The sequence below is a fragment of the Phascolarctos cinereus genome, unplaced genomic scaffold (genome assembly GCF_003287225.1).
Source record: "Phascolarctos cinereus isolate Bilbo 61053 unplaced genomic scaffold, phaCin_HiC Scaffold_4;HRSCAF=312, whole genome shotgun sequence".
Taxonomy (NCBI): Eukaryota; Metazoa; Chordata; class Mammalia; order Diprotodontia; family Phascolarctidae; genus Phascolarctos; species Phascolarctos cinereus.
Window position 1 is genome coordinate 156,192,551 of NW_027555847.1, and position 27,880 is coordinate 156,220,430.

General features: G+C 37.5%; 1 protein-coding gene across 2 annotated transcripts in view; it reads left to right on the forward strand.

The window, feature by feature from the left end:
- Window positions 1-378: 378 nt before the first annotated feature.
- NAA35 (N-alpha-acetyltransferase 35, NatC auxiliary subunit) overlaps window positions 379-27,880 on the forward strand; it is a 73,025-nt gene continuing 45,523 nt past the window's right edge. The window contains exons 1-5 of one of the 2 annotated variants that reach the window (XM_020966945.2): window positions 379-699; window positions 1,924-2,058; window positions 14,513-14,546; window positions 16,364-16,478; window positions 17,984-18,058. In XM_020966945.2, coding sequence (XP_020822604.1) covers window positions 564-699; window positions 1,924-2,058; window positions 14,513-14,546; window positions 16,364-16,478; window positions 17,984-18,058 — 495 coding nt within the window. In that variant the 5' untranslated portion in view covers window positions 379-563. Of the gene's footprint in view, window positions 840-1,923; window positions 2,059-14,512; window positions 14,547-16,363; window positions 16,479-17,983; window positions 18,059-27,880 lie in introns of both variants that reach the window. The other variant, XM_020966947.2, reaches the window with a different exon arrangement.

The window sequence follows — 27,880 nt, forward strand, 5'->3', positions numbered from 1 at the left end:
AGCAGCACCCTAAGAGCAAGTAGGGAATGAGGACGGGGCCAGGGACAAGGGCGAGCTGGGCTGAGCTTGACCAGGTGCGAGACTACGGGGTTGGGGGAGGGAAGAGCCGGGGGAGAATCAGGGAGAGCGCCAGGGCCCAAACACCTCACCACGTGCACCTTCGCAGCAGTGACAGGACCCACCAACGCAGCGGCGCACGAGCCAGAGCCCCGCCCCCGCAACACGCGTACTTACAGACGCACAGACCACGCCCATTTCTTTGACCCCGCCCGCTCCACCACCTCTACTGGGAAGGGGACAGAGAGGAAAGGGAGGCCTGAGAAGGAAAAGAATAAACTGCTATCGCGAGAGTCTCTTTATTACGCGAGAATTGAAGGCTCCCTGGCCGAGACTGGGGAGGGAGTTGGGTGTAGGAGGTTGTGCGTGTGCTTGTGTGTGTATGTAGTATGTGCATGTGTATGTGTTGGGTGCGTGTATGTATGCGTGTATGTGGCGTGGTGAGCAAGGCCCCTGGGAGTAAGCGAGGGGGCGGGGCCCCATGAACTGGGCGTACGCATGCGCGCATGCGCGCACGCGGCCGGGCCGGGCTGGGCTGGTCTGCTCGGGGAGGGGGCGGCCGTGGCGGCGACGTTATTTCCGAGGTCGGCAGCAGCAGCGGCGGTACAGTGCGCGGCGGCAGGGGCGCCGCCGAACTAGTCGGTAGGGACGGTTACAGGGCAGACCCGGAAACCCCTTGCTCTGCTTTTCGGAACGTCGCGGTCGTGGCGCGGAGTTCCGTGGTGCGGGGGACCCTTGGAGCCGGCGGGTCACCCTGCGGCCCCTGGCCCGCCTCGCCCCAGGTAGGGGCCCCAAGCAGTCCGGCCCCGCCCGCCCTCCCGGTGTCACCCGCGCGACGACCCGGCGACCGGGCGAAAGCTAGCCAGCCCCGTCCTTGCCCCGCCTGCTCCTCCACGAGCCTCTCCTCCGGCCGGCGCCGGGGGCCGGGCCCGACCCAGGGGGCCCCCGAAGCTCCGGGCGCCGCAGACGCGACCCCGCTTTGGGGGGAGGGGGCGGGCAGGGAGTCTGGCAGCAGGTGGAGGTGCCCCCTCAGGCCGCTTGGCAAGGCGATGTGCCCAGCAGCCCGGGGTCCTGCCGTGGGGGGTGGGGGTCCGGAGCAGGGGCAGTCACCCGAGGAAGGAGGTAGTAGGGTCGCCACCAGCCCTCAAAGTTAAGAGCGCTCCACCTGAATTCATCAGAACCGGCAGAGTGGTCTTCAGTCTTTTTGTTGTTTTCTGGTGTCTCAGAAAGACGGTCACTGTGGTGTTCATTGGTCTCTGTCCCCTGTAGGGTGTCTATAAAAAAATCCATAATGGTCCTTCCAGGAGTGGACCTTGTCAGGGTTAGTTTGCCCAAACCTGGTTCCCATGCATGACCTTGGCCTCCTGTCTGTAACTGGAGGTATGTGTCCAGCCCTCAGGCATTTCCAGTTAAAGGGGACCGATAACTAGTGGCAGATTCTGAGAATTAGGTTGGAAGAGGACACTTTGCAGAGTTATACTTGGATGCCCAGACCTGACCAATCACAAATTAGTATTGGAACCTCTTTGGCTTTTCAGGTAGTCTTTCTTTGTAAAATGAGGGGCTTGGAATAGATGATCTACAAAATTACTTCCATCTCCCAGTGTTCTTATAGTCTAAGGTGGGAGTTAGAATCATAGAATGTTAGAGTTGAATGAAAGAGACCTTAGTGATCATCAGCTCCATTCACAAGAGAAGAGAGGTGAAATGATTTGTCCAAGGTCACACAGAAAGCAAGTGGTACAGGCTGGGTTTTCCTATTGGTAACTCCTTCCTCTAATAATTTAACAGAGAGAACATTGTGTAAATACTTCAGTTTTGTGGAATACTGAAAGCTATTCATTTTCATTTTGACATGGTTTACAGGTAAAATGGTTATGAAAGCTTCTGTAGAAGATGATGATTCAGGGTGGGAGCTCAGTATACCTGAAAAGATGGAAAAGAACAGCACAAGTACAAATTGGGTAGACATAACTCAAGATTTTGAAGAGGCTTGTCGAGGTAAGTGATAACTTGGATCAGAAGTGCTACAAATCAGGAAAAGAGAAAATTGAGTTTTAGTTCTAAATTCTCACAGTTTGTATTAAAAGAAAGCAGTGTTCATAAAGTATCTTTGTAATTATGCTTCCACTTGCCTGTAATTTAAAATACATATGAAAACCAAAATGTACCTTGTAAATATAAAGTATTGAGGGTAGATGCTGGTTAAAACAATATTTTTTACAAAAATCTTTATAAGTAATAATAAATGTATAGAGAGTACTTGCAGTCAATCAGATTTGTAGTAAAATCATTCAGTGGTCTTTTCTGGGTGTGAAGAGAGAATACTCCAGAAGTTATTCTTCTAATGAATACAGTCTGGGAGTACCTGTAGTGCTGCTTTGCTTTCAATTTCTTTTTACTTCATCATTCCTTTGTTTGACTAATTTTTAAAGTCTGTAGGCAGCAGGAAGATTGAGGCCTATATATTAAGCCAGCCATAGATCTCTTCCTTCCTAGATTCTTGTTTATCCACCAAGAAAGGTTATTCAGATAAGAATTACATTATTGCTCCATTGACACTTAGCACTGCAGTGAGTCAGAGGGATACTTGGCTAATTTAGAGTTAAGAAGTTCTCAGTATTCATTCTGATGAAAATAGATGATTATATATGTAGAAGGCAGAGAATTGTGCTAGACCTGTTGTCTGTGAGGTTCAACTCAGTGAATCTATACAGTTGCTATAACAGAAAACTTGAATACATGTCTTTGCAGACCTGAATTTTCCATATACCATTTATGGCCATATTTATTGAACAAAAACTACAATTTGTCACAGTGATTAGAAACTAACTAGCCTTCAGTTATAAGATGTTTATTTTAAAAATTAAGCATTTATTAAGCTCATTGGATTTGAAGAACTGTATAAAGCATATATTACTCTTATGTAGTACTAATAAGTGATGCTCTGAGATTTACAAAAAACTTTATACATTCTTATTTGGTTCTCTTAGCCTTTGAAATAGGTAATGAAAACATTATCCCCATTTTAAAGATGGGATAACTGACAGAGACAGACTGTTATTTGTCCAGCGTTATACCACTAATAAGTCACAGAATTGGGACTCAAACCCAGGTTTTCAGTCTCCACATTTAGTACTTATTTTACTGAACCATAGTTGCCTTCCTGTCTTGTATATTGTGGTTATTAATATTTGTGAAATAAAAAGATTTTTGCATTGTATAAAGAAGATAACTAATAAATGGTTGACTTCAGTTAAGGGTTGTAAAGGCCTTCTGATAACACTTTCCACAAATTAACATATCTAGGCATAAATATAGCTAGATAATTGTGTTAGTAAAACAAAATATTTTATATGCTATATTGGTTGGACTATTATCCTCTCAGGAATAAGGATTGAGTCAAGGAATATAATGCCACTTCACTTACTAATGAGTTGCATCAGCTGTTCATTGAACAAAAGATACCTGTGAAGACATGTGCTACTTCTGTCACACAGTCACCCTCTAGTCCCAGGACTCCTGAATTGTATAGTAGCAGCACAGATGGTAAAACTTGTGCCAACTCAGAGATGCCTTGGTACCAGTCCTCAGTACTGTCTGGCTGAGGTTGCCCAGTGTGAAAGTTTTTGATATAGAAAGCAGCATGAAGTGGCATAAATTTGTCAGTTGGTTCACAACACTGAGGAATGGCCCATTAGGGATAGAACATTGCAGAATAGGTGACCATAATCCTTGCAAGGAGAATTGAATGGTGCAACATCTGAGTTATACAAACAAGGGCAATTTCAGGGATGCTAAATGGGACATGACACAGTGCAACTTATTGTGTCTAAAATAGCTCAAGTGGACCTTCCTGGGACTTCTGGACTACAATGTATGCGAACCCACACATAGTACTCTGCTCGCCTCTTTGGAACATCTCAGTAGTTAAACGTAACTATAGAATTTAAAGCTGGAACAACTCCTTGGAGGCATCTAGAGCAGGGGTTCTTAACCTCCTTTGTTTTGTGACTTGTGAACCCATTTGGCAGTCTGGCAAAGCTTGTGGACACCTCTCCAGAATAATGTTTTTAGGTAATTGATCGGACATGCCAAATTTCAGTTCAGAAGGTAGGGGTAATTTTTTTTTCCTATCCAAGTTCACAGACTCCTTGAAGGTCTATGTACCCCAAATTAAGAACCCCTGATCTATACCAGTAGTTTCTTTTCATAGATAAGGAAGCTATCACCCAGTGAGGTAGATTGCTGTCCTTGAGATCTTGTAGTCTAAGTTAGGTAATCAGACATCTGTGAATAATTAATAAAGAAAGGCAGCATATAATTTAAGTTTGGAGAAAGAATACCAACTGGAGTGATTGAGGAAAGTTTCATTTTGGAGGTAGATTATGAGCTAGGCCTTGAATAGTAGCTGACATTCATAGTGGGTTGGGTATTGGACTTGGAATTAGGAAGACCCAGTTCGAATCCTTCTTGGACACTAGCTTTGTGACCCTAAGCAAGTTACTTAACCTTTTAATCTCCCTTTCCTAGTTTGTAAAATAGGGATAATGATAACACCTGTCTCACAGTGTTGTCTTAAGGATCCAATGAAATGTCAGTAAGTGTTTATTAAGCACCTACTGTATGCCAGGAACTTTTAAGTGTTGGGATGCTAAGAAAGGCAAAAAAGGTGAGAGGGTGGGCTTTTGCAAACCTTAAAGTGCCATATAAATGCTGTTATTATAATACTTTTTTAAAGTTTTCAAAGTAATTTACACATTTCCTTAGAAAATGTAACGAGGTAGGTGCTATTATTATCTCCATTTTACAGATAAGGAAATCAAACTCAGAGAAGTTATGATTTGCCCCTCATCATTCATATAAGCAGTTAAGTGTTGAAAAGATGGGTAGAATTTGGAAAAACAGATGAAAAGGAAGGACATTTCCAATTGTGGGGAAGGGGGATAGAAACCAGTATGATCACAGGTACGTGTTCAGTAAACAGTGAATAGACCTATCTGGCACATGTAAAGAGTCCACGTGGTAGTAGAAAATAAGGTTGGAAAGGGGAGTTGTATTGCCAGGATAAAGACTTTTAACTATATTTAACTGTATAGACCGTAGAGAACCATTGAAAGTATTGAGCAGGTTAATGTTGGTGGTGAAAATATAAAAGCAGTATTAAATTAATTTGGCAACTGTGTACAAGATGGACCGGAGCAGAGAGAGACCAGGTAGATGGTTATTACTTCATATTTACGGTGTCACTGAATGATATTTAATTTTGTTTACGTGCTTCCCTACGTAGGCCATAAGCTTCTTGGGGACAGGGATTGTTTTAGTTTTGTATTTAAGTCCCCGTTACCTAGCACATTGTGTGAAAGCGTAGGTGCTTAATAAGTGCTTGTTGATTGATTATTGCAGATTGAGAAAGGAAAAAGAAAGACACATGAGAAATATTACAAAGGAAGAATGGACTGGACTTAAGTGACTGCTTAGATGTGAGGTACAAAAGAAAGCTGAAACTGAGAGTCAGTGACTTAGAGCAAAGAGCTAAAGACCTCCCTTGGGGAGGCCCACAAGTTAGAAGTCAAGAAAAATGAAAAAGAGGAAGAAATCAGTTAGAAAATCCAAATAGTGTAGTGTCACAGGAGAGTTCTAACTAAAAGAGACTGGTCAGTGGCAAGAAATACTGCGGAGAGGCGAAGGACTAGAGACCGAGAAAAGGCCGTTCATTGGAGTTGCTCCTCCATTATCTTTGAATGTGCAAATGATGCACTGCATTTGACTTTAAACTACCTATATTCATTTGACTCTAGTTGATCTTTTCCATTGCCATTTGAAATTAAAGATCCATATAGGCAGAATTTAGACCAAGGCCTGCCCAGGCAACCACCTCTACAGTTTTAAGTATCAGCTTGGGGTTAGTTATTACTGATTATGGTACTGGTAGTTGGGATCATAGGGATTGGTCCTGGAGCCTGAGGACACAGTAAAAAACACTTAAAAGTAAATCCCTCAACTGAGATAACATGTAAAGTGCTCTGCAAACCTAAAAACCCTACATAAATGCTTGCTGCTGCTGCTATTACTGCAACTATAATTTGTTGTTGTTATTTAGTTGTTTCAGTTGTGCCTAATTCTTTGTGATCCCACTTGGGATTTTCTTGGCAGAGATACAGGAGTGGTTTGCTATTGTATCTTTCTCCAGCTCATTTTTACAGATGAGAAAACTGAGGCAAATAGGATTATGTTACTTGCCTAGGTTCACACAGCTAGTGAGTACCTGAGATACAGGTTTGAACTAGGGGAGATGAGTCTTCCATACTATAGGCCCAGCAGCTCTATCCACTTTGCCACTTAGCTGCTGCTCCTACTACTGTTACTGCTTCTTTATAGCCCTCTGGTTTTCCAGGAAGTCCAAGAAGTGGAGTGCTGGTAGGGGAAAGATCATTTCATTTTGACTAGCTGAAAAAGCTGTTTTGTCGAGTAATCTTGAGCAGGAGGCCCAGATTAATCCCTGATATATAGTATGTATTGTGGTAGAATAGCAGTCCCTTCACTATGAGCCTATGTGTGGAACTAGGTCCTAAGAACAGTGATGTACCTGCTATAGCATACCTCTTGGAACTGCCGATCCTATCAGAACTCTGAAAATGTCTTATGCTAAGGGTTAGGTCTGCTACTATCACAAAAAATAGATCCTCTGGAAGAAATTTACTCATTTTCTATGTGAGGATTATAGAATATTGCTAGCTGTGGAACTAATGACTTTGAGAATTTGGTTTTCCTTCTTTTCAAGGGATATTGTTTACCTCTTCTTGAATAAACCATACGGGTTCACAGTGAAGATTCCAGTTCAGAATACTGCTGTCGTGGTTTGGTGTGTGTTGTGTTTTTTAAATACATTTAAGATAAAAATAGTGAGGTATTTTCCTTTAAAATAAACCTTTATCACAGTGGGTTTTCCTCCCCTCTTTAGTAAATCGTATAGTGGAATTTTTCTAGGTTCTGATAATTTTACACATAAATCTATTGCTTTTGCTTTTACCAATTTCCAAACCTCTGCAATGAAGACCAAGTTGTTTTCCATGCCTCCTCACATTCTTTCTTATATTATGCCACTACACTTAGTTTACTGCACCTATCTTCTCATCATGTGCTACATTAAATTGCATACTTAGCTCTATCAAAATTGAATGTGAGAGATCCTTGCTTTAAGTTTTCCCTTATTTGTGTTTATTCAGAGTGTTTTTCATGGCCCTAGAATAATTTCCTTCCTTTTACTCATCATTTTATATTTTTCCCCTTCTCATGGTAGTTCAAGGCTTCTTTTTTCTAGGAAGTTTTCATTGATTTAAACTAGCTTATTTTTCATCCAGTCTCAGTTTACTTTGCTAATTTTTTGTGTAGGTGTTTCCTAGATTAAAAAAATACAATTTGTGTTCATGAGCAGTTGCATGCTACTTTAAGCCCATCCAATTTGAATTACTACCTAGTCGTCAGAATATGAAACTTTTGACCCAGAGTCTTATGTACTACTTCCTTTAGGGAGACTGTTATGCTATGATTTTTACTTTTCCTAGCTTCACATTGTAATTCCACCTTAGGTAGTCTTAGGGGAACACACACATTCATTGTAGTCTTAAGAATCTTTAAAGATAATCTAATTCCTTCATTTTGTAGATGAAGAAACATCTAGAGAAGGGAAGTGACTTACCCAAGGTTTCTTAGTAAGTTTATGGGAGAACTAGAACCTCAGTCTCAGTCTTCTGACTTCTAAGTCCAGTGCTGTCACTACATCTTAGAATCTCCTGTTTTTATTTATCGTCTAAGATGTTCTTTCCAACCTAATGTATCAGCTTCAGTCTTTAACTCTATCGTGTAACCGAAATGCATTCCAAAAGTTATTTGATAGATTCTGTATGGCAGAACTCATTCCTTAGAGCAAGTGAAGTACTGAAAGGATCTTTAGGTACTGGAGAAATAAAATAAATTAATTTAAATTACCAACTGTAACTCAGAGAAGTATTGTACTATAGAACACTACTTTCAGTAGTTTGTATTGATTCTTTCCTTGCTTACACTGAAATTTAGAATAACAAATTTATTCTATACAACAGTGCTTCTTAATCCTAGTTTCATTACATCTAAGGCTGTCTCCAATTCTATCAAGACATGTCATGAAACTCAAAATGATATTAATTTTAATTGATATATTTTATCTTTACATCATGATCATTTCTGGAGAGAAAACCATCTTCCTTCCACCCCCACTCGACTGAATCCTCCCTTGAGACAAAGAATAATTAAGCAAAAAACATTTGATATAGTGACTGAAATTGAAATGATATGGGAGATTGTGTCTTATTTGTCCTCCATCTCTATTATGAAACCAGTGTTTCATTATTGGTTTTCTGGGTTCTTAATTGGTTTTCCAGTTGCCTAGAGTTTACCTTCCTTTTATTAATCTTTTAATTTACATTTTTGTACTTGTGTATTTTGTTTTTGGTTATTCTTATTTTGCACTGCATCAATTCATGAAAATCTTTCCATGTTTCAGTTTCTCATATTCATTTTTTTTTTTCTTGTGGACTAGACTTGTGATTTCATGTACTATAGTTTTTTTCTATTCTCCAGTTGATGACCATGCAGGACTTTTGAATAAGTGAGGGCAGAATGAAGAAGTGAGTCTAATGTAAAATTAAACAACTACAAAAAATAGGCATTACAGTATAGTGTCTGTGATTTTGAGACTGTTTCCCTTCCCTTTTCTTGGTGGGAAATTAAAGTCCTTGGGTTGGTCTTACTTAAACCCAAAGTTAAAAACAATAATACTTTGACTAATTTGTAATCTCCATAATACTATAGAAGATGCTTCCACACAAATCGCTATGATGTGTAATGAATCTACTAGTAGATTAGAATTGCTTGTCTTCAGCTAGGTGTCGCAGTGGATAGAGCACTAGCTCTGAAGTCAGGAGGATCTGAGTTCAAATCCAGCCTGTCTTGTGAAAGAGCACATAATCACTGGCATCCTTCTGCCTGTATACCTAAATAGAATTGAATCAAAGACTGTAGAACCTGTTCATATCACAGAACTCTGGTCCTGTGACCTACCAAGTAACAGCCCCCAAGGACTTGAGCAATATTGCTCCCACAGGATTCCAGAACTGTTGTTTTGTCTTCCATTTGTGGGTTTGTCATGTGAAACCGCTCTGGCCTTGGGAACGTTTGTTTATAATCCACTTTACCCCCTCCCTTATCACTTGTGATTTATGTATATAATCTCTGTCTTCACTTCAGCAAGGTGGAATTCTGATTGTGAGAATTCCTGATTTGCAAATATGTTCCTCCTAATGAAAATAATTAAACAGCTACCAGATTACTAGCAAAATTTTTAAAAAAAGATGCAACTAAAGATTTTAAAGATTTCTATGATGAAATTTTTTTTGTCAGCAACAGGGGAGCCTCGACAGTTGAATTCCAGTATTGCAACTGCATGAGGAAGTAGAAATTGTATTAAAGAAAAAAAAAGATCAGCAAGACCAGATCCAAGTGTATACAGAAGAGGTCCATCTTAGAGATAACATGATTTTGAGGGTTTTGAGGAGTCAGTTCTTAAAGATAAGTGAAGAAGGGGACAGTAGGATACCAACAGTTAGAGCACTCTGAGAAAACTTGTACAAACTGTTGCGGAATGAAGTGAGCAGAACCAGGAGAACAATTTACACAGTATTAACAATGTCATAAAAGTTAACAGCTATCAAAGATTTAAGAACTCTGATCATTGTGGTGACCAACCAAGATTTCTGAGGGCTAGTGTTGAAGATGCTACCTAACTCCTAACAGAGGGGATGAACTCATGCAGAATGACATTTAGAGTCTTAGACACAGCCAACATGAGAAGTTGTTTGGTTTGACTGTGCATAGTTGTTATTAGGCTTTTGCTTTTCTTTTCTTTTTCCTTCCTTGTTAGGGGAAAGGTGACAGGAAATAGAGAAAATAAGTGTTTGTTAATTGAAAAACATAAAATTCAATTTTCAGAAAGACGGTGTTTACTAAATGCTTAGAAAAAGGCACAAATCTTATTACTTCCAAAAGAAAAAGTGATTGAGAAAGTATCAGTAACTAACAACCCTTTTGCCTGTTTTATTATTAGGAAATCTTTGAGAAAACTTTGTACTTTTATTAAGAGCATTTTTTTTAAAGTAAATGTTTTGTTGCCTTTATATCTTAGTCATTTCAGTGACTCGTTGAGGCTTCCCTTGGGATGAAGAAAGACAGTTAAGCAAAAACATCAGACACTGCAACCACCTCTGACAATGTATACAAACAATATTCTATCCTAGCATTCATCTGCCCTGGGCTGTGAGGGGAGAGTTGTTGTATTATTTGTTCTCTAGAACCTGCTTTGGCTTTTCAGTTTCTCAGAGTGTATGATCATTTCCTTTACGTAGTTGTAGTCATTATCCTTTTGGTTCCACTTACTTTATTTTGCTTCAGTTCTTACTAACCTTCTTATGTTTCTCTGAATTCCCTCTGATGATTCTCTGAATTCCACAGGACATTCTAAATGAAAGTGTGAAAAGGAGACAAGCTGACTTTTGGAAGAGCAGATCACATCTTCATAATCTCACAATTCGCTGAAAAGTATAGGAAAGGCAAGATTCTGTTATGCTTATTGTTGCCTAAAAAAGCATTTGTCTCAGTAAAATAAAATGTGGCCCTAATGACTTGTCCTTCAGATACCTCCTTTTCATGTATCAAAAATTATGCAAGATTTCTTCAGCTATAACTCCTCTGACTTATTAGCAAACAAAGTATGAAACAGGATAATATATACTTACTAAAGGTATTTGCCATCATCTTGATAGCATCTAATGCAGAGTGCTTGTAGATGACATTATGTATCAAGCACACAACACTACAGAATCTTCTAAATAAGATTAGTAATCCGTTTGGCTTTACTGTACATGTAAGAAAGTAGATAAAAATGTTTTTTGTCCAAACAATGATATGCAGTTGGATTAGCAGCCCATATTGCTATTCTGTCGGTACATAGTTTTAAAACTAAGGCGTGATCAGACAGGTAGAAGAAACAGAAAAAAGCAGTCATGAAAGAAGAGGAGGGGGGATGTTCAACAGTGTCACATGCCACGAAGTATAGGAACTGAAGAATGACCATTAGATTTGTTGATGAAATCATCAATAACCTTGGAGAGAGTATTTTCATACATGTGGTGAGGTTAGAAGCCAGATTACAAGGGGTTAAGATGTGGATGATTCAGCAATTAGAAAAGCAAGCATAATGAAACATATTAGTAAAAAAGTTAACATTGATATCTTTTGTTTTTACATCACTTTTATTTCAGAATAAATCTCTCCCCAGCATTCTATGAAACAAATATTAAAAAGAGGGCAAAAAAGCAGCTCAGCTTTAAAAACAAATACATAAATAAGGTCTAATGATATATGTAATAATCCATACCCATAATTATACCCACTCCCCTACCCCAGCTCCCCCCATCTCTGAAAAAAAGGAGAGAAATATATTTTTTCAACTCTTCTCTAAGGCCAAGCTGTGCCATTATAATTATATGGAGCTCAGTTTCTTTTTTGTGTTCTTTTGTTTAAATTGTTGCCATCATGTATTGTTTTCCTAATTCTTATTTCACTTGTATGGGGCCATATAAATCTTTACTCTTATATAAGTCTTCTGTGTATTCCTATTCATTGTATCTTACGAGCACAGTAATATGCCATTTCATTTACGTAGCACAGTTTGTTTAGCTCTTCCCACAGTGTGTAGCTAAACTTAAGGCATCAACTTTTATTTTCAGTTCTTTGCTACCATGAAAAGTCCTGCTTTTCAGCAAGTATCTGATAAAGGCCTCATTTCTCAATTATGTGGAGAACTGAGTCAAGTTTATGAGAATATAAACCATTTCCCAATTGATAAATGGTCAAAGGATATGAACAGGCAGCTTTTAGATGAAGAGATCAAAGCTGTCTGTAGGCTTTGGAAGAAGTGCTCTAAATCACTTTGGATTAGAGAAATACAAATTGAAGCAACTCTGAAATACCAACTGACACCAATCAGGTTGGTTAATATGACAAAAAAGGAAAATGATAAATGTTGTAGGGGATATGGGAAAATTGGGACATTGTTGGTGGAGTTGAGAACTGATCCAACCATTCTGGAGAGCAATTTGGAACTGTGCCCAAAGGGCAACTATACCCTTTGATCCGGCAATACCACTACTAGGTCTGTATCCCAAAGAGGTCATTAAAAAAAGGGGAAAGGACCTACATATGCAAAAATATTTATAGCTGCCCTATTCATGGTGGCAAAATATTGGAAATTGAGGGGATGTGTGAACAAAGCGTGGTATATGAATGTCACGAACTACTATTGTGCAGTAAGACATGATGAACAGGCACATTTCAGAAAAAGCTGGAAAGACTTGTACAAACTGATGCAAAGTGAAATGAGTGGAACTGGGAAAACATTGTATACAATATATGAATGACTCGACTTTTCTCAGCAATACGATGATCCAAGACAAGTACAAAGGACTCAGGAAGGAAAATGTTATCCATATCCAGATAAAGAACTGATGGACTCTGAATGAAGATCGAAGCATATTTTTTTCACTTACTTTACTCTTTCTTGTCTTTTTTTTGCCCTTTTGATTCTTCTTCCACAACTGTGATGAATATGGAAATATGTTTTACATGATAGCATATGTATAAACTATATTAAACTGTCTACCATTTTCAGAAGAGGGGAGGGAGAGAGAAAGAAAGAAAAATTTGGAACTCAAATTTTGTAAAAAAAAAAGAATGCTAAAACTTTTGGACATTTGGTATATATAGGACTTTTCCTTCTGTCTTGACCACCTTGGGGTATATTCCTAGCGACAGGATCTTTGCGTTAAAAGGTGTTGGATATTTTGTTCATTTTCTTAGTATAATTCCAGATTGCTTTCTAGAAAGGGTGGACCAGTGGGGAGCTGTTTAGTGTTTACCAACAGTATTCTAGTGTGTCTTTCTTTCAATGACCTCTCCAACATTGATTCTTTCCATTTTATGTCATCTTGTCAATTTACTAGGCATGAGGGTAAAACCTTAGAGTTGCTTTGAGTTTCAAAGAGATTATACTTTTTTAGTGTGATCAGTCCTGCATATGGTTTTTAATAGTTAGAATCTCTTGAGAACTGTTTGTTGCTGTCCTTTGACCTAATACCCCTTGGAGAAAGTCCCTATATACTTGTGTGAATTCCTTACATATCTAGTTTATCAGAAAAATTTTATGCAAATGATTTTCCCCCAAAATAGACACCTTTCTTGTCCTAGCCACGTTTATTTTGTTTATTCACCAGCTTTTCAGATTTATGTAACTGAAATTATCTCTTTTTATTTTGTGATTATGACTTTCTTTTGGTTAAGAATTCTTCTCTTAACCCTCAGTTGTGAAAGATACCCAATTTCATGCTCTCTCTGCTCTCTCTCTCCCTCTCTCTCTCTCTCCCTCCCTCTCTCTCTCTCTCCCTACCTGTCTCCCTTTCTCTTTCTCTCTCTCCCTCTCTCTCTTAAATAATGTAGCCCTTATTCTTTTAGGTCATATACCCATTTCAGATTGGGGGGAGGGATGTATAGTGTAAGATGTTCGCTTAAACCTGATTTTTGCTAAGCTCCTTTTTGGTTTGCCCTCAGCTCCTATCAAATACGTAGCTTTTCCTCATGTAATTTATTGTCTTTAGCTTTATTGAGTTTAGGTTTATATGAGTTTCATGATTTCTTGTTCTTTTGTATTTAGTTTGCTCACTGATCCTATTCCTTAACCAATGCCTACTTCTTTAACATGTAATTTGTGGTCTTAGAAGTATTATTCTCCCTTAATTTCTTTCTTAAAAATACTTTAAAAAACCTATAAATTAAAGAATAAGTTGAATCTCGTCTAAATTTTACTACTACTTTTATGTCTTTAGGAAAGAGGCAATATTTAGATTAATTTTTTTTTGCTATTAATAATGTATTAATGGATTTGATCAGTTTTTATATTTGTAAAGAAATGTTAGATTCAAGTACATTTGAACAAAGAGATTACTTTGTGGCAGCAGTGTTTCCAAAACACTTTTTAAAGTAGCAGTGTTTGTTGTAGATATACCAGTGTCTTTTTTTAAGAAGTAGTGATTTGAATACAGTTGGGATTCAAGGTGAGCATAGCCAATCTTAGGATGACTGTTTTCTCACAACTTAAAATTTGTTTCCAAGTTACTTAATCTAAGTACTGTATAGTTTAGTCGATATATGGATGCCTATTCTATGTGAGGCATAATCCTGGGCATTGAATTAATGCTTTCTTATGAGACAGGTTAAAACGTACAAGTATTATTTTGTGATACCACTTTTTTAAAAAGTGTTATACTCTGGAATTAAAAGTACTACATTTTTACTTTGTTTTTAGAATTGAAATTGGGAGAACTGCTTCATGACAAACTGTAAGTATATTATTGAAGTTGCCTTTGAAATGGGATGATTTAATAATGTGTAGGTAATATGAACTCTTGGAGAGTAGTATTCTCATGGAATATGAATTATCTAATCATATACTTCAGAACTTTTTTTTAAAAATGCCTAATTATAAACATTTATACAACCTGGTGAACTATTTTGTGGCACCGGGCACATTGATAGTCAAAATACCACTTTTTTTAATTCGATGAGGCCATTTTTGGCTACTTCCTTGCCTAACTTATCTTCCCTATAGGATTCCATGTGACCCTATAGCTGTCCCTTACTGTTCACTTAATAAAGTAGAGTCTGTAGAAATAAAGGGGTTAAAAATGTAAGTGATTCAAAAGCACATTGTTTTATGTCCTTACCTTTCTTTGCCAGTATCAGCTTATTATGTATTTAACCTTGTTCACCTTATGTTTATAGGAGCATGCCATACTTGTTTATTCATCCTCTATTCAGTTGATTGTTCCCATGTTTAATCTTCAGTAAATATCTTTAAAAATAAAATATAAAAAAGAATGTAAGTGATTTACTTTCTTTTGCCCAAGGAACAGGTGACAATGCAATAATAAGAGTATTAGGAAGTGGAAAGGATCTGGTTTTGTGATGTCTCCAGTGTACAACTGAACAATAACAAAGTACTTATGCCCAGTTATTCTGCCACCTCTCTTCTGAAACTTTGTGGGTTACACTGTGAAATTCCAAATTAACTAATGCTCTTTAACCAGTGGTAAAGTGTTTAATATTCATGTCTTCCTTTGACTAGGGACTGAGACTTATGCAAAAAATATTTTGTATTTTTTTTTCAGCAAACTAAAGTTTCTACTGGGTATAGAACCCTTTGTTACGCACTAGGAGAAATACAAAGTTTAATATAGAGCTTATTGTCTAGGAAAGGAGAGATTAAGTTATAGTAATACAGGCTAAGCTCACAAAATGTTATGTGATACCTCTCATTGTTGACAATTGGAGTAAAGCTTCGTAAAGGAAGTAGCATTTGAGTTGGACCTTAACTAATGGTTAAGTGTTTAATAGATAGGTAAGAGGAGAAGAGAGAACATTTAAAATATAGGGAATAGCCTAAACAAAGACTTGGAGGTAAGAAAATTCAACTACGCTTGGGGAACAGTGAGTGCTCCTTTTGGGATGCTGCAGAGAGTACATAGAAAGAGGTAACATGAGCTAAGTCTGAAAAGGTAGTGTGGGGTTAGATTGTATGATGTCAAGGGGAAGAGTGAAAAGGGCAGCAGACAGAACCTTGTTGACCAACAATATTCTTTGGTTGGTATCTGGACAAGGAGATTGAAAAGGAACAATTGAATGAACTATATCTTGGAAGGCAAAGAGGAAAACATACAGAAGGAAATGTGGTCGCCAGCATCTTAACCAAATCTCACTTTAATGATTCAGTAAACCCTACTGTAACATGACTTGATGTGCAAATTGAACAGTTGGTAATTGATACAAGTTAGGGCTTGAATCGCAGAGTCACATCAACCTCTTTGCCATTGTCATATTGCTGACTGAATGTATAAGCTTTTTTTAAAATTTTTGGAATTGCCTCCTAGAAAGCTGTTTTCCTACCATTGTGTATTTACATAGCCAGTTCATTATGCTAGATAGGAAATATTTGTTTATAATTTTTGTGTAACTAAGTGGATGACATTCAGTTGAAATGTAAGCCTCAGAGATTGAAAAAAACCTTTACCAAAAAAAAATTTATGTGATCAATGACTAGCTTATAGGCAGACTAATGGATTGGTTGAAGGACTATAATTTGTTGGGATTTTTTCTGCAGCTTTGGTCTTTTTGAAGCTATGTCTGCCATTGAAATGATGGATCCCAAGATGGATGCTGGCATGATTGGAAACCAAGTTAATCGGAAAGTTCTCAATTTTGAGCAAGCTATCAAGGTGCGTGATTATCATTATACTCTTATTTTTATAATTTCAGAATTTTAAATAAAGTAATAAAACAACCATTTGTATTACTGTCATATTTACTCTAAGAGGCACTTTTTCTTCTAGGTATCTTTAATCATTTAGATAAGTGCTACTTAACATAATTTCTGATACCACTGTCCATTTGAAACACACACACAAAATACATTTAATGTTCATTAAAAGAATAAGATGAATTTACATCAGTAATTTCATTAATTTTTTAAAAAATACATTTAAAGTGTCAGCATGACAGTTCATTTGAAATTTTTTATCACTATAACAAGTAATATATAGTACTGTTAATTTAAAAATCTATTTGAAAGAAAATTTTGAATTCAGTTATAAACTAGAGTGAAGCTTAACTTTGTAGTATTAATGGAAAATAGCTATACTAAGGAAAGTGATATTGTTAGCAAAATTAATGGCCTATTAAACTTGTCTAAGGGCAGCAGCTAGGTGGCGCTATAGTGCAGAGTGCTGGACCTGGAGTCAGGAAGACTCCTCTTTCTGAGCTCAAATCTGGCCTCAGACACTTAATAGCTATGTGACCCTGGGCAAGTCACTTAATCCTTTTTGCCTCATTCTTTTCATATGTAAAATGAGCTGGAGAAGGAAATGGCAAAGCACTCCATTGTCTTTGCCAAGAAAACCCCAAATGAAGTCACAAGGGTTGGACACCACTGAACGACAAATTAGCTTGTTTATGGGATCCAACTTTTAAAAATACTAATAGGTGACATATATAGAGCACTTCTAAGATTTATAAAGCATTTTTTTTCCGCAACCCTGTGGAGTATTGCAAGTATTATTATGCCCATTTTACAGATGTAGAAGCAAGCTAAGAGAAGTTATGACTTTCCCCTGGTCACACAGTTAAGTTAGTATGAGAGGATTTAGTCTGCTGCATCAGAGACTTAGAACTTAGATTTGTTGTCTTTAATGGAAACAATTGTTTTGAATGGAAACAGTAAGCTAAATCTTGTTGTTTCCATTCAATTAACTGGGACTAATTACAGATTAGTCTTATCTTTCAAGAAGTAAGGCTAAGGAGTTACTCATTGTTCCCGAAAGTAATGTTGCTGCATTTCTTTCCATTTTTAAAATTTGTTATATATTTTACTAATTTGCTGCCTTTCTCCCCTGCTCAGATTTGTGAAGTTAAGAATTTTTCTGTTATTCATTCACTCATGTTCTGGAGAGTCCAAAATGTGAATTAACTTATTGTTTCTAGCCTGCAGATTGGAAAATATGAGTTGGCATTTTCCTAAAATTGCTGTTTTAAGAAATTCAAATTGGTTTTCAAATAAAATGTGAAAATATGTCAGCATAAGTGTTGTGGTTCAGGACTCTATCTTATGAGCTTATTTAGTTAGATGTTTCTTGAAAATCACTTAATTATGTGGGCAGTGTTTTTTTTTTTGATTTATAAATTTTTGGTTGTTGTTTACACATGTGATTTTTGTTTTCCTTTTTAGGATGGCACCATAAAAATTAAAGACCTAACTTTACCGGAGTTGATAGGGATTATGGATACATGTTTTTGTTGCTTGGTAAGAATTGGATACAATTTATTAGTTGTTTCATCTTTCAAGACTAGGCCTTAATTTTTTAAAGTTCAGTTTCCAAAAATGTGTATATTTTTTGGTGATAAAGTGTCTAATACTGGATCTACAGTAAGAAATGGGTAAAACTACTAGAGTAGTAGAGCTTGGGGTCTCTTTCACTACATGATCAAAGGTTCCTTCTTTGTTGCCATGATTTCCTCTGGTTAAAAGTGGGGGAGGGGCAAGGAGGAAGGGAAGTGGCTTTTTTTTTTCCCCCCAAATAATGACCAAGCCCCTGAGTTTCAACCTTTCCTCCCACATTCTCAGGCTTTTCCAGCACTGTATTCTTCCTCTCCATTTTTTCTAATGTAATCCAGCACCTAAGGCAATTTAGATATACTAATGCTGAACCTTTTTACCTTGAAAAGTGTCTTTGGCTACAAACAATATTCAGTTATCTCATGAGTCTAATTTATGCTTATTATTTAATTATCTTCATGCATATTTAAAGCATGGGTCCTTATTATTGTTACGAACTGTGGCTATAAGTACCTCCAGGTTCATAATTCTCTTTTAGTCCTTTCTAGGTCTGGACCTTTAATATATAATGTAATGAGCAGGTTATGCCCCAGTCTTGGACAAACGATGGTCTTTTAGCCTCCATCTAGTCCTTATAAGAGTAAGAGCCTTCTTTTCTCACTCACTTCTTTCTGCTTTGTGGCTTAGATCTTATTTTCTCCATTGAAACATTCTGGATATTCTGTCTTGTTCCTTCTTCAGGGTATTCTAGAGGGCTCTAACTGCTGTCACTGCACTTGGTATCCACCACTGGATCCTTACTCTATCTTCTGTCTCAGCTTTTTTTTTTTTGATCAGGTTCTGCACAACTGTCTCCTGGGCACCATCCTCTCAACTGGCCTAGCTAGAGGTTTCCTTTTACCTCCCCATCCATGGGATATTACAATTACTCCTGGCAATATCCCATTCATGGTTTCACATTACACATTTTAAAGGTAGTGTGCATTGAATTTTACACTTCTAAAATACTTGCTATAGGTCCCTTTGCTCCCCTTCCTACCTCACAAGATTATTGTGAGGAACACACTTGGCAAACTTTAAAATGCTATATAAATGTGAATAATTATTAATCCTGTCTTTACTCCCCTCCCACCCCCCTCAATTTGGATTAGCCCTTTTCATTTCCTTCTTTGTTTGTATTATGGGGCTATATCAGTCCAGGCTTCAAGATAGTACTATGCTGTGATGGAGTTGTAACTACACACAGTTCTCTGTTTTGCAGTTTCAGAAACTCAGTTTTAACAATTCACTATTATCAGACCCTAGATCAGTGATTTATTCCATCCAAATTCACAAAGGACTGATTTATAAAGTAAAATGCCAATTTGCCATGAGGACTGTACCATTTCAGTGTCCAGAATGTTTGTGTCCACTATTCACAGTACCTTCTTCTTCATACCTAAGACTAAACTAGAAATGAGAAGGTTTCTTGGTGAGTGTGGAATCAGAGCAGAAGGAATGAACTGATCTTGGGAAAATTTATAAGATAATACCCAGATCAGATTTCTGTCTGTTCCACTATACTAACTAGATGGTTTATGTCTGCTGTGTAGCATCTAAGAGAGACTGTTAACACAGTATTGCATAAATGATTAATTCGCGTTCTCCAACTCTCCTTTTTCTATACTTGTGGCTTACTCTTCTGTTTGAACAACTCATTCATTCTCCATTTCAACATATTTTTATTATAATTCTATAAAATGAGAGAGTTGAAATAGATGACATTTAAAAATCATTCTGTGGTAATATGCAAATTACCAGTTTTACAGATTGCTTTTAATTATATCGTGGATTGGTTGCTTTCTGGTGGTATATAAGGAGATACCTTAATTACATCAATAACAGTATCACCAAATAGCAGCTCTTTTAATTGATAGAGGCTCTTCCCCACTAGGAGCTCCCTATACCAACAAAGTCAGCGGAATGTTTCCTAACCCCTGTCCCTGGTAGACAGTGCTAGTAGGTCAGCTAAGTGCCATTGAACGTGTGGGGGCAATGGTAGCACCTGGTCAAAATTGTGCTCTAGGCTGATTAAAATGGCAACAGATTACAGGGTGAATTGTAGCCGTGGAAAAGCTAGAGGCAGGAAGACCACACTAAAGGCTAAAACTAGGTTAGTATTAATAAGAATGGAGAGAATAGTTTGTACATCGGGTCAGAATGGACATAGAAAGTAGAGAGAAGTATTGGAGCTGACATTGAAATTTCAAGCCTGGGTAAAAAAAAGGAAACAGTTGCCATTAATAGTAAAGAAGTAAGGGTTTTGTTCCAGGAGCCCAGATGGCGGTGTGAAAAGGTAGTCGCTCTCGCTCTTCCTTATCAACCTCTGAAAACCCAGAAAATATCACCCCAGAAAAAAACCCTGAACACCTGAACTAGAAGAAAGACAGGGAGCAGTGCAGCAGCCCAGCAAACGGTCTCCCAGTGCCTCAGCAAAAAAAGGGAGGCAGAACTACAAGGGGCCCCAGGCGATAAGTACCCTGCAGCATTCATCTGAAAGGAGGTGAAGAAAACAACCTAAAGGCTTCCTAAAGCCCGGCCTTGCTGATTCCAACCCAAACCAGGTGAGCTGTCAGAGCCTGAGCCTCCAATTGTGAAGAAATCCTGAAGCCCAGGTGGTAGAAGGCAAACACCAACACCTGGACCTCGAGTGCCTCAGTGAGGGTGGGGGAACCGTGGAAACCAGCTCAGAAAACCACCAGGTGCCTCGGCACTCTACACAAAGGAATCTCCCAGTGCATTAGCAGAAACAGGGAGACAACACTGCAGGGGGCCCCAGGCAGATAAACACCTGCAGCACCCATCTAAAAGGAGCTGAAGAAAAGGAAAGGAAAAGCAGGCAACCTAGAATTGCCTGAAAGTTCCAGCCTTGCTGATTCCAGCCCAACAGGTAAGCTGCCAGAAACCTACAGCCTCCAATTGCCAGCATAAGAGGCCCCAGCACACAAAGCCAGTGACCAAGACCTAGGCTCCCAACACAAGAAGCTTGGGTCAGTACCCTCTGTTCCCCAGCAGGAGAGCTCAATCTCTTTAAAGGCCAGGGAATAAAGAAACACCATGAGTAAAAAGAAACATCCATAGATTCATATTATGAGAAGAGTGAAGATCAAGACAGAAATTCTGAAGAGGACAACATTGTCAACAAACCCACATCTGCAACAACAAATGGGAATATGAACTGGTCTGAAGTCCAAAAAGCCCTCTTAGAAGAGATCAAGAAGGATTTTAATAGTCAAATGAGAGAGGTAGAAGTCCTTCAAAAATACAATTGGCCAATTGGAAAAAAATACACTGAAGAAAACAAGTCCCTAAAAACACAATTGGCCAAAAGGAAAAAAATACACTGAAGAAAACAAGTCCCTAAAAACACAATTGGCCAATTGAAGAAGGAAGTACAAAAACTAACAGAAGAAAACAATCTGTTAAAAACTAGAATTGGACAAATGGAAACTAATGTCTCTATGAGAGAGCAAGAATCAGTCAAACAGAAACAAAAAATTGAAAAAATAGATGAAAATGTAAAATACCTCATCAGTAAAACAACCGACCTGGAAAATCGACTCAGGAGAGACAATTTAAAAATTATTGGACTACCTGAAAATCATGATGAAAAAAAGAGCCTGGACAGTATCTTTCAGGAAATCATAAAGGAAAACTGCCCGAAGTCCTAGAACCAGAAGGGAAAATAACCATAGAAAGAATCCACCATCACCACCTGAAAGAGATCCCAAATTGACAACACCAAGAATATAATAGCAAAATTCCAAAATTACCAGATGAAAGAGAAGGTGCTGCAAGCAGCCAGAAAGAAACAATTTAAATATCATGGAACCACAGTCAGGATTACACAGGACCTTGCAGCTTCTACATTAAAAGACCGCAGGGCATGGAACATGATATTCCAAGGCAAAGGAGCTTGGAATGCAGCCAAGGATCAATTACCCAGCAAAAATGAGCATCATTTTTCAAGGGAGGATGGATATTCAATGAAATAGGAGACTTCCAAACTTTCCTGATAAAAAGACCAGAGCTCAACAAAAAATTTGATCTTCAAGTACAGGACTCAAGAAGGACTTAAAAAGGTAAATGGGACAGAAGATACAATATGTTGTTAATAAGGGGGGGCTGTTTAAACCCCTACAAGGGAATATGAGACTTGCAACCCTTGAGAACTGTATTGTTATTACACCTGTTAAAGGAGTATACATAAAGAGGGTGGATATTAGTTGACTTTGATGTAATGATAAAAAAAAATCTAATCAAGTGGGTTAAATGGATCCAAATAAGTGGATCAATCTGATCTTAGAAAATGTACTGAGAAAGGAGGAGGCAGACAAGGGTAAATTACATTACAGGAAAAGACACAAAATCCTATTACAGCAGAGGGAAAGAAGGGAGGGGGAGCATTGTTTGAACCTTACTCTCATCAGATTTGGCTCAAGAAGGGCATATACATAATCAGTTAGGTATAGAAATCTAACTTGCCCTATAGGCAGTAGGAGGGAAAAGGGGAAAGAAAAGGGAGGGGGGAAAGAAGGGAGGGAAGAAGCAGTAAGACTAAAGGGGAAGAAAAGGGAAAGGGATAATAAAAGGGGGAGGGACTGAAGGAGGTCAAAAGCAAAACGCTAGTGAAGGGGGTGAAAGGAAAAAGGAGAAAGAAAAGCATAAATGGGGGAAAAAAGGATGGAGAAAAAGACACAGATAGTAATCATAACTGTGAATGTGGATGAACTCTCCCATAAAAGAAATGGATTGCAGAATGGATTAAAAACCATAATCCTACAATATGTTGTTTACAGGAAACACATTTGAAAAAGAGTGACACATACAGGGTAAAGGTAAAAGGCTGGAGCAGAATATATTATGCTCAGCTGAAGTAAAAAAAGCAGGGGTAGCAATCCTGATCTCAGACAAAGCAAAAGCAAAAATAGATCTAATCAAAAGAGATAAGGAAGGAAACTACATCCTGCTAAAAGGCACCATAGACAATGAAGTAATATCATTACTAAACATATATGCACCAAATGGTATAGCATCCAAATTCTTACAGGAGAAGTTCAGGGAGTTACAGGAAGAAATAGACAGCAAAACTATACTAGTGGGGGACCTGAACCTCCCTCTCTGCACTAGATAAGTCTAACCACAAAATAAACAAGAAAGAAGTTAAGGAGGTGAATAGAACATTAGAAAAGTTAGGTATGATAGACCTCTGGAGAAAACTGAATGGGGATAGAAAGGAATATACTTTTTTCTCGCAGTACATGGCACATACACAAAAATTGACCATGTACTAGGGCATAAAAACCTCACAATCCAATGCAGAAAGGCAGAAATATTAAATGCATCCTTTTCAGATCATGATGCAATAAAAATTATATGTAATAAAGGGCCATGGAAAGATAGACTAAAAAATAATTGGAAACTAAATAATCTAATCCTAAAAAATGATTGGGTCAAACAACAAATCATAGAAACAATCAATAATTTCATTCAAGAGAATGACAATAATGAGACAACATACCAAAACTATGGGATGCAGCGAAAGCAGTTCTTAGGGGAAGTTTTATATCTCTAAATGCTTACATAAATAAAATAGAAAAAGAGGAGATTAATGAATTGGGCATACAACTAAAAAAACTAGAAAAAGAACAAATTAAAAATCCTCAACTAAACAAATTAGAAATATTGAAAACCAAAGGAAAAATTAATAAAATTGAAATTAAGAAAACTATTGAACTAATAAATAAAACTAAGAGCTGGTTTTATGAAAAAACAATAAAATAGATAAACCTTTGGTTAATTTAATTAAAAAAAAGAAAGAAAAACCAAATTACTAGTATCAAGAATGAAAAGGGAAGCTACCACCAAGGAAGAGGAAATTAAAACAATAATTAGGAATTATTTTGCCCAACTATATGCCAACAAATTTGACAATCTTAGTGAAATGGATACATATTTACAAAAATATAAATTGCCCAGATTAACAAGAGGAAGTAAAATACTTAAATAACCCCATCTCAGAAAAAGAAATTGAACAAGCCATTGATGAACTCCCTAGGAAAAAATCTCCAGGGCCAGATGGATTTACATGCAATTCTATCAAACATTTAAAGAACAATTAATTCCAATACTATATAGACTATTTGGGAAAATAGGTGAAGAAGGAGTCTTACCAAATTCTTTTTATGATACAAATATGGTGTTGATACCTAAACCAGGAAGAGTCAAAATAGAGAAAGAAAATTATAGACCAATTTCTCTAATGAATATAGATGCAAAAATTTTAAACAAAATACTAGCAAGTAGATTGCAGCAACTTATCACAAGAATAATACACTATGACCAGGTAGGATTTATACCAGGAATGCAGGGTTGGTTCAATATTAGGAAAACTATCAGCATCATTGAGCATATCAACACAAAACCAACAGAAACCACATGATCATCTCAATAGATGCAGAAAAAGCTTTTGATAAAATACAACACCCATTCCTATTAAAAACACTAGAAAGCATAGGTATAAATGGAGTCTTCCTTAAAATAATAAATAGCATATATCTAAAACCTTCAGCAAGCATTATATGTAATGGGGACAGGCTAGAAGCATTTCCAATAAGATCGGGGTGAAACAAGGATGTCCATTATCACCACTGTTATTCAATATTGTACTGGAAACCTTAGCTTTAGCAATAAGAGAAGAAAAAGAAATTGAAGGCATTAGAATAGGCAAAGAAGAAACAAAGCTATCACTCTTTGCAGATGACATGATGATATACTTAGAGAATCAAGTAAAAAACTACTTGAAATAATAAACAACTTTAGCAAAGTTGCAGGCTATAAAATAAACCCACATAAATCATCAGCATTTCTATATATTACCAACAAAGCCCAACAGCAAGAGATAGAAAGAGAAATCCCATTTAAACTTACTGTAGACATTATAAAATATTTAGGAGTCTACCTCCTGAAACAAACCCAGGAACTCTATGAACACAATTACAAAACACTTTTCACACAAATAAAATCAGATCTAAATAATTGGAAAAACATCAGTTGCTCATGGGTAGGCCGAGCTAATATAATAAAAATGACAATCCTACCTAAGCTAATTTACTTATTCAGTGCCATACCAATCAAACTACCAAAAATTATTTTATAGAGTTAGAAAAAATAATAACAAGATTCATTTGGAAGAACAAAAGGTCCAGAATATCAAAGGAACTAATGAAAAGAAATGCAGGGGAAGGTGGCCTAGCAATTCCAGATCTTAAATTGTATTATAAAGCAGCAGTCATCAAAACTGCTTGGTACTGGCTAAGAAATAGGGAGATGGATCAGTGGAATAGGTTAAATATGCAAGACACAGTAGTCAATGACTATGGTAATCTATTATTTGATAAACCCAAAAGACCCCAGCTTCTGGGATAAGAACCCACTCTTTGAAAAAAACTGCTGGGAAAACTGGAAAAGAGTATGGCAGAAACTAGGCATAGACCCAAATCTCACACCATATATGAAAATAAAGTCAAAATGGGTTCATGACTTAGATATAAAAGCTGATACTATAAGTAAACTGGGAGAACAAGGAATAGTTTACCTATCAGATCTATGGAGAACAGAAGAATTCATGACCAAACAGGAAATAGAGAACATTATGAAAAGGAAAATAGATAATTTTGATTACATTAAATTGAAAAGGTTTTGCATGAAGCCAATGCAACTAAAATTAGAAGGAAGATAGAAAATTGGGAAAGAATTTTTACAACCAGTCTCTGATAAAGGCCTCATCTCTAAAATATATAGAGAATTAAGACAAATTTATAAGAATAAAAGCCATTCTCCAGTTGATAAATGGTCAAAGGATATGAACGTAGCTCTCAGATGAAGAAATTAAAGCCGTCTATAGTCACATGAAAAAATGTTCTAAATCATTATTGATTAGAGAAATGCAAATCAAAACAACTCTGAGGTACCACATAAAACCTATGAGATTGGCCAACATGACAAAACAGGAAAATGATAAATGTTGAAGATGGGGGGAAATTGGAACACTAATGCATTGTTGGTGGAGTTGTGAAATGATCCAACCATTTTGGAGAACAATTTGGAACTATGCCCAAAGGGCTACAAAAATGTGCATACCCTTTGATCCAGCAATAGCACTTCTAGGCCTATATCCCAAAGAGATCATACAGGTGGGAAAAGGACCCACATGTACAAAAATATTCATAGCAACTCTTGTTGTGGTGGCAAAGAATTGGAAATTGAGAGGATGCCCATCAAATGGGGAATGACTGAGCAAGTTGTGATATGTGAATGTAATGGAATACTATTGTGCTATAAGAAATGCTGAACAGGCTGACTTCAGAAAAACCTGGAAAGACTTATGTGGTCTGATGCTGAGTGAAGTGAGCAGAACCAAGAGGACTTTGTATACGATAGCAGCCATGTTATGCAATGACTAAGAATGTTAAACTGAACCCTTCTCAGCATTACGAGGATCTAAGACATCTCCAGAGGCCTCAGGATGGAAAATGCTGTCCACATCCAAAGAAAGAACTATGGAAGTCGAATCGCTCTCACTTATTCTTACCTTAAGTTGAATTTTGTTTCCTCTTTCTGATGGTTCCTCCTATTGGTTTTAATTTTTACTTGCAACTTCACTAATGTGAAAATATGTTTAATAGGAATGTAAATGTATAGCCTGTATCAGATGGTGCGCTGTCTTGGGGAGGGTAGAGGGAAGGAAGGGGGAGAAAAATTTTAAGCTCAAAAACATATGGAAGTGATTGTTGATAAATCAAAATAAATTAATAAAATAAAAGAAGAAGTAAAGAAGTAAGAAAAAGCCCCCAAAAAGATTATTTTTGGATTTGAACATGTTGAATTTAAGGTGGTGTTAGAAATTCAGGTAAAAATGTCAGACTGGAAAATGAGGCCACCACATGCTGTGAGATGAGTGAGGTTTGAGATCTAGATTTGGGAGTCATCTACATAGAGATGATTATTGAAACCTTGAGAATCATTGCTCAAAAAGAAGAGTAATGTGAACAGAGAACTCAGGGGGTTACCTGTGTGAAGAGGGCAGGAAGATAGATGGGAGGTACTGCCAGATAGGTAGGGGGAGACCAGACAGTTGCAGTGTTACAGAAGCTTAAGGGATGACAGTGTCCAGAAGACAGACATAGTCAGGACTGTTCATATGCTGCAGAGAAGCCAAGAAAAGTCTGTTGGGGTTAATGTTGGGAGTTACTGATACACTTAGAAAATGCAGTGTCAGTGCAGTGGTAGAGAGGGAATTAAAATCATAAAGGACTGAACAGTGTTGAAGTGGAGACAGTTATTGTAGACTATTCTTTTGAGAAGCTAGCAGTAAGGGGAAGGAGAGGAGAAAAGAGTGGCAGAGTTAAGATTTTTTTTTAAAGTAATTGAGTTGCCAGGGTATGTCTATGTAGGCAGAAGGGAAAGAAAGGGAGAGAATGAAGGGGACAAGGGGAGGAGAAGGGCTGGAGTTGAAAGCAAATTTGACGGGTTAGCATTGGAATGAATAGAGGCACGTTTCCTCTGAAACATGAGGGAAGATGAAGATATTGAAATATTTTGAAGTGAGTTAAAGGAACTTGAGCGAGTATGTGTAGGATTGTATTGATTAAAGTTGGAGGCCAGGTTCATTTGCTGAGTTGGATTAGAAAATAGAGATTGGAAATGTTTAGGAAGAAACAATGGGGAATTCAGTAAGTCATTATAAAA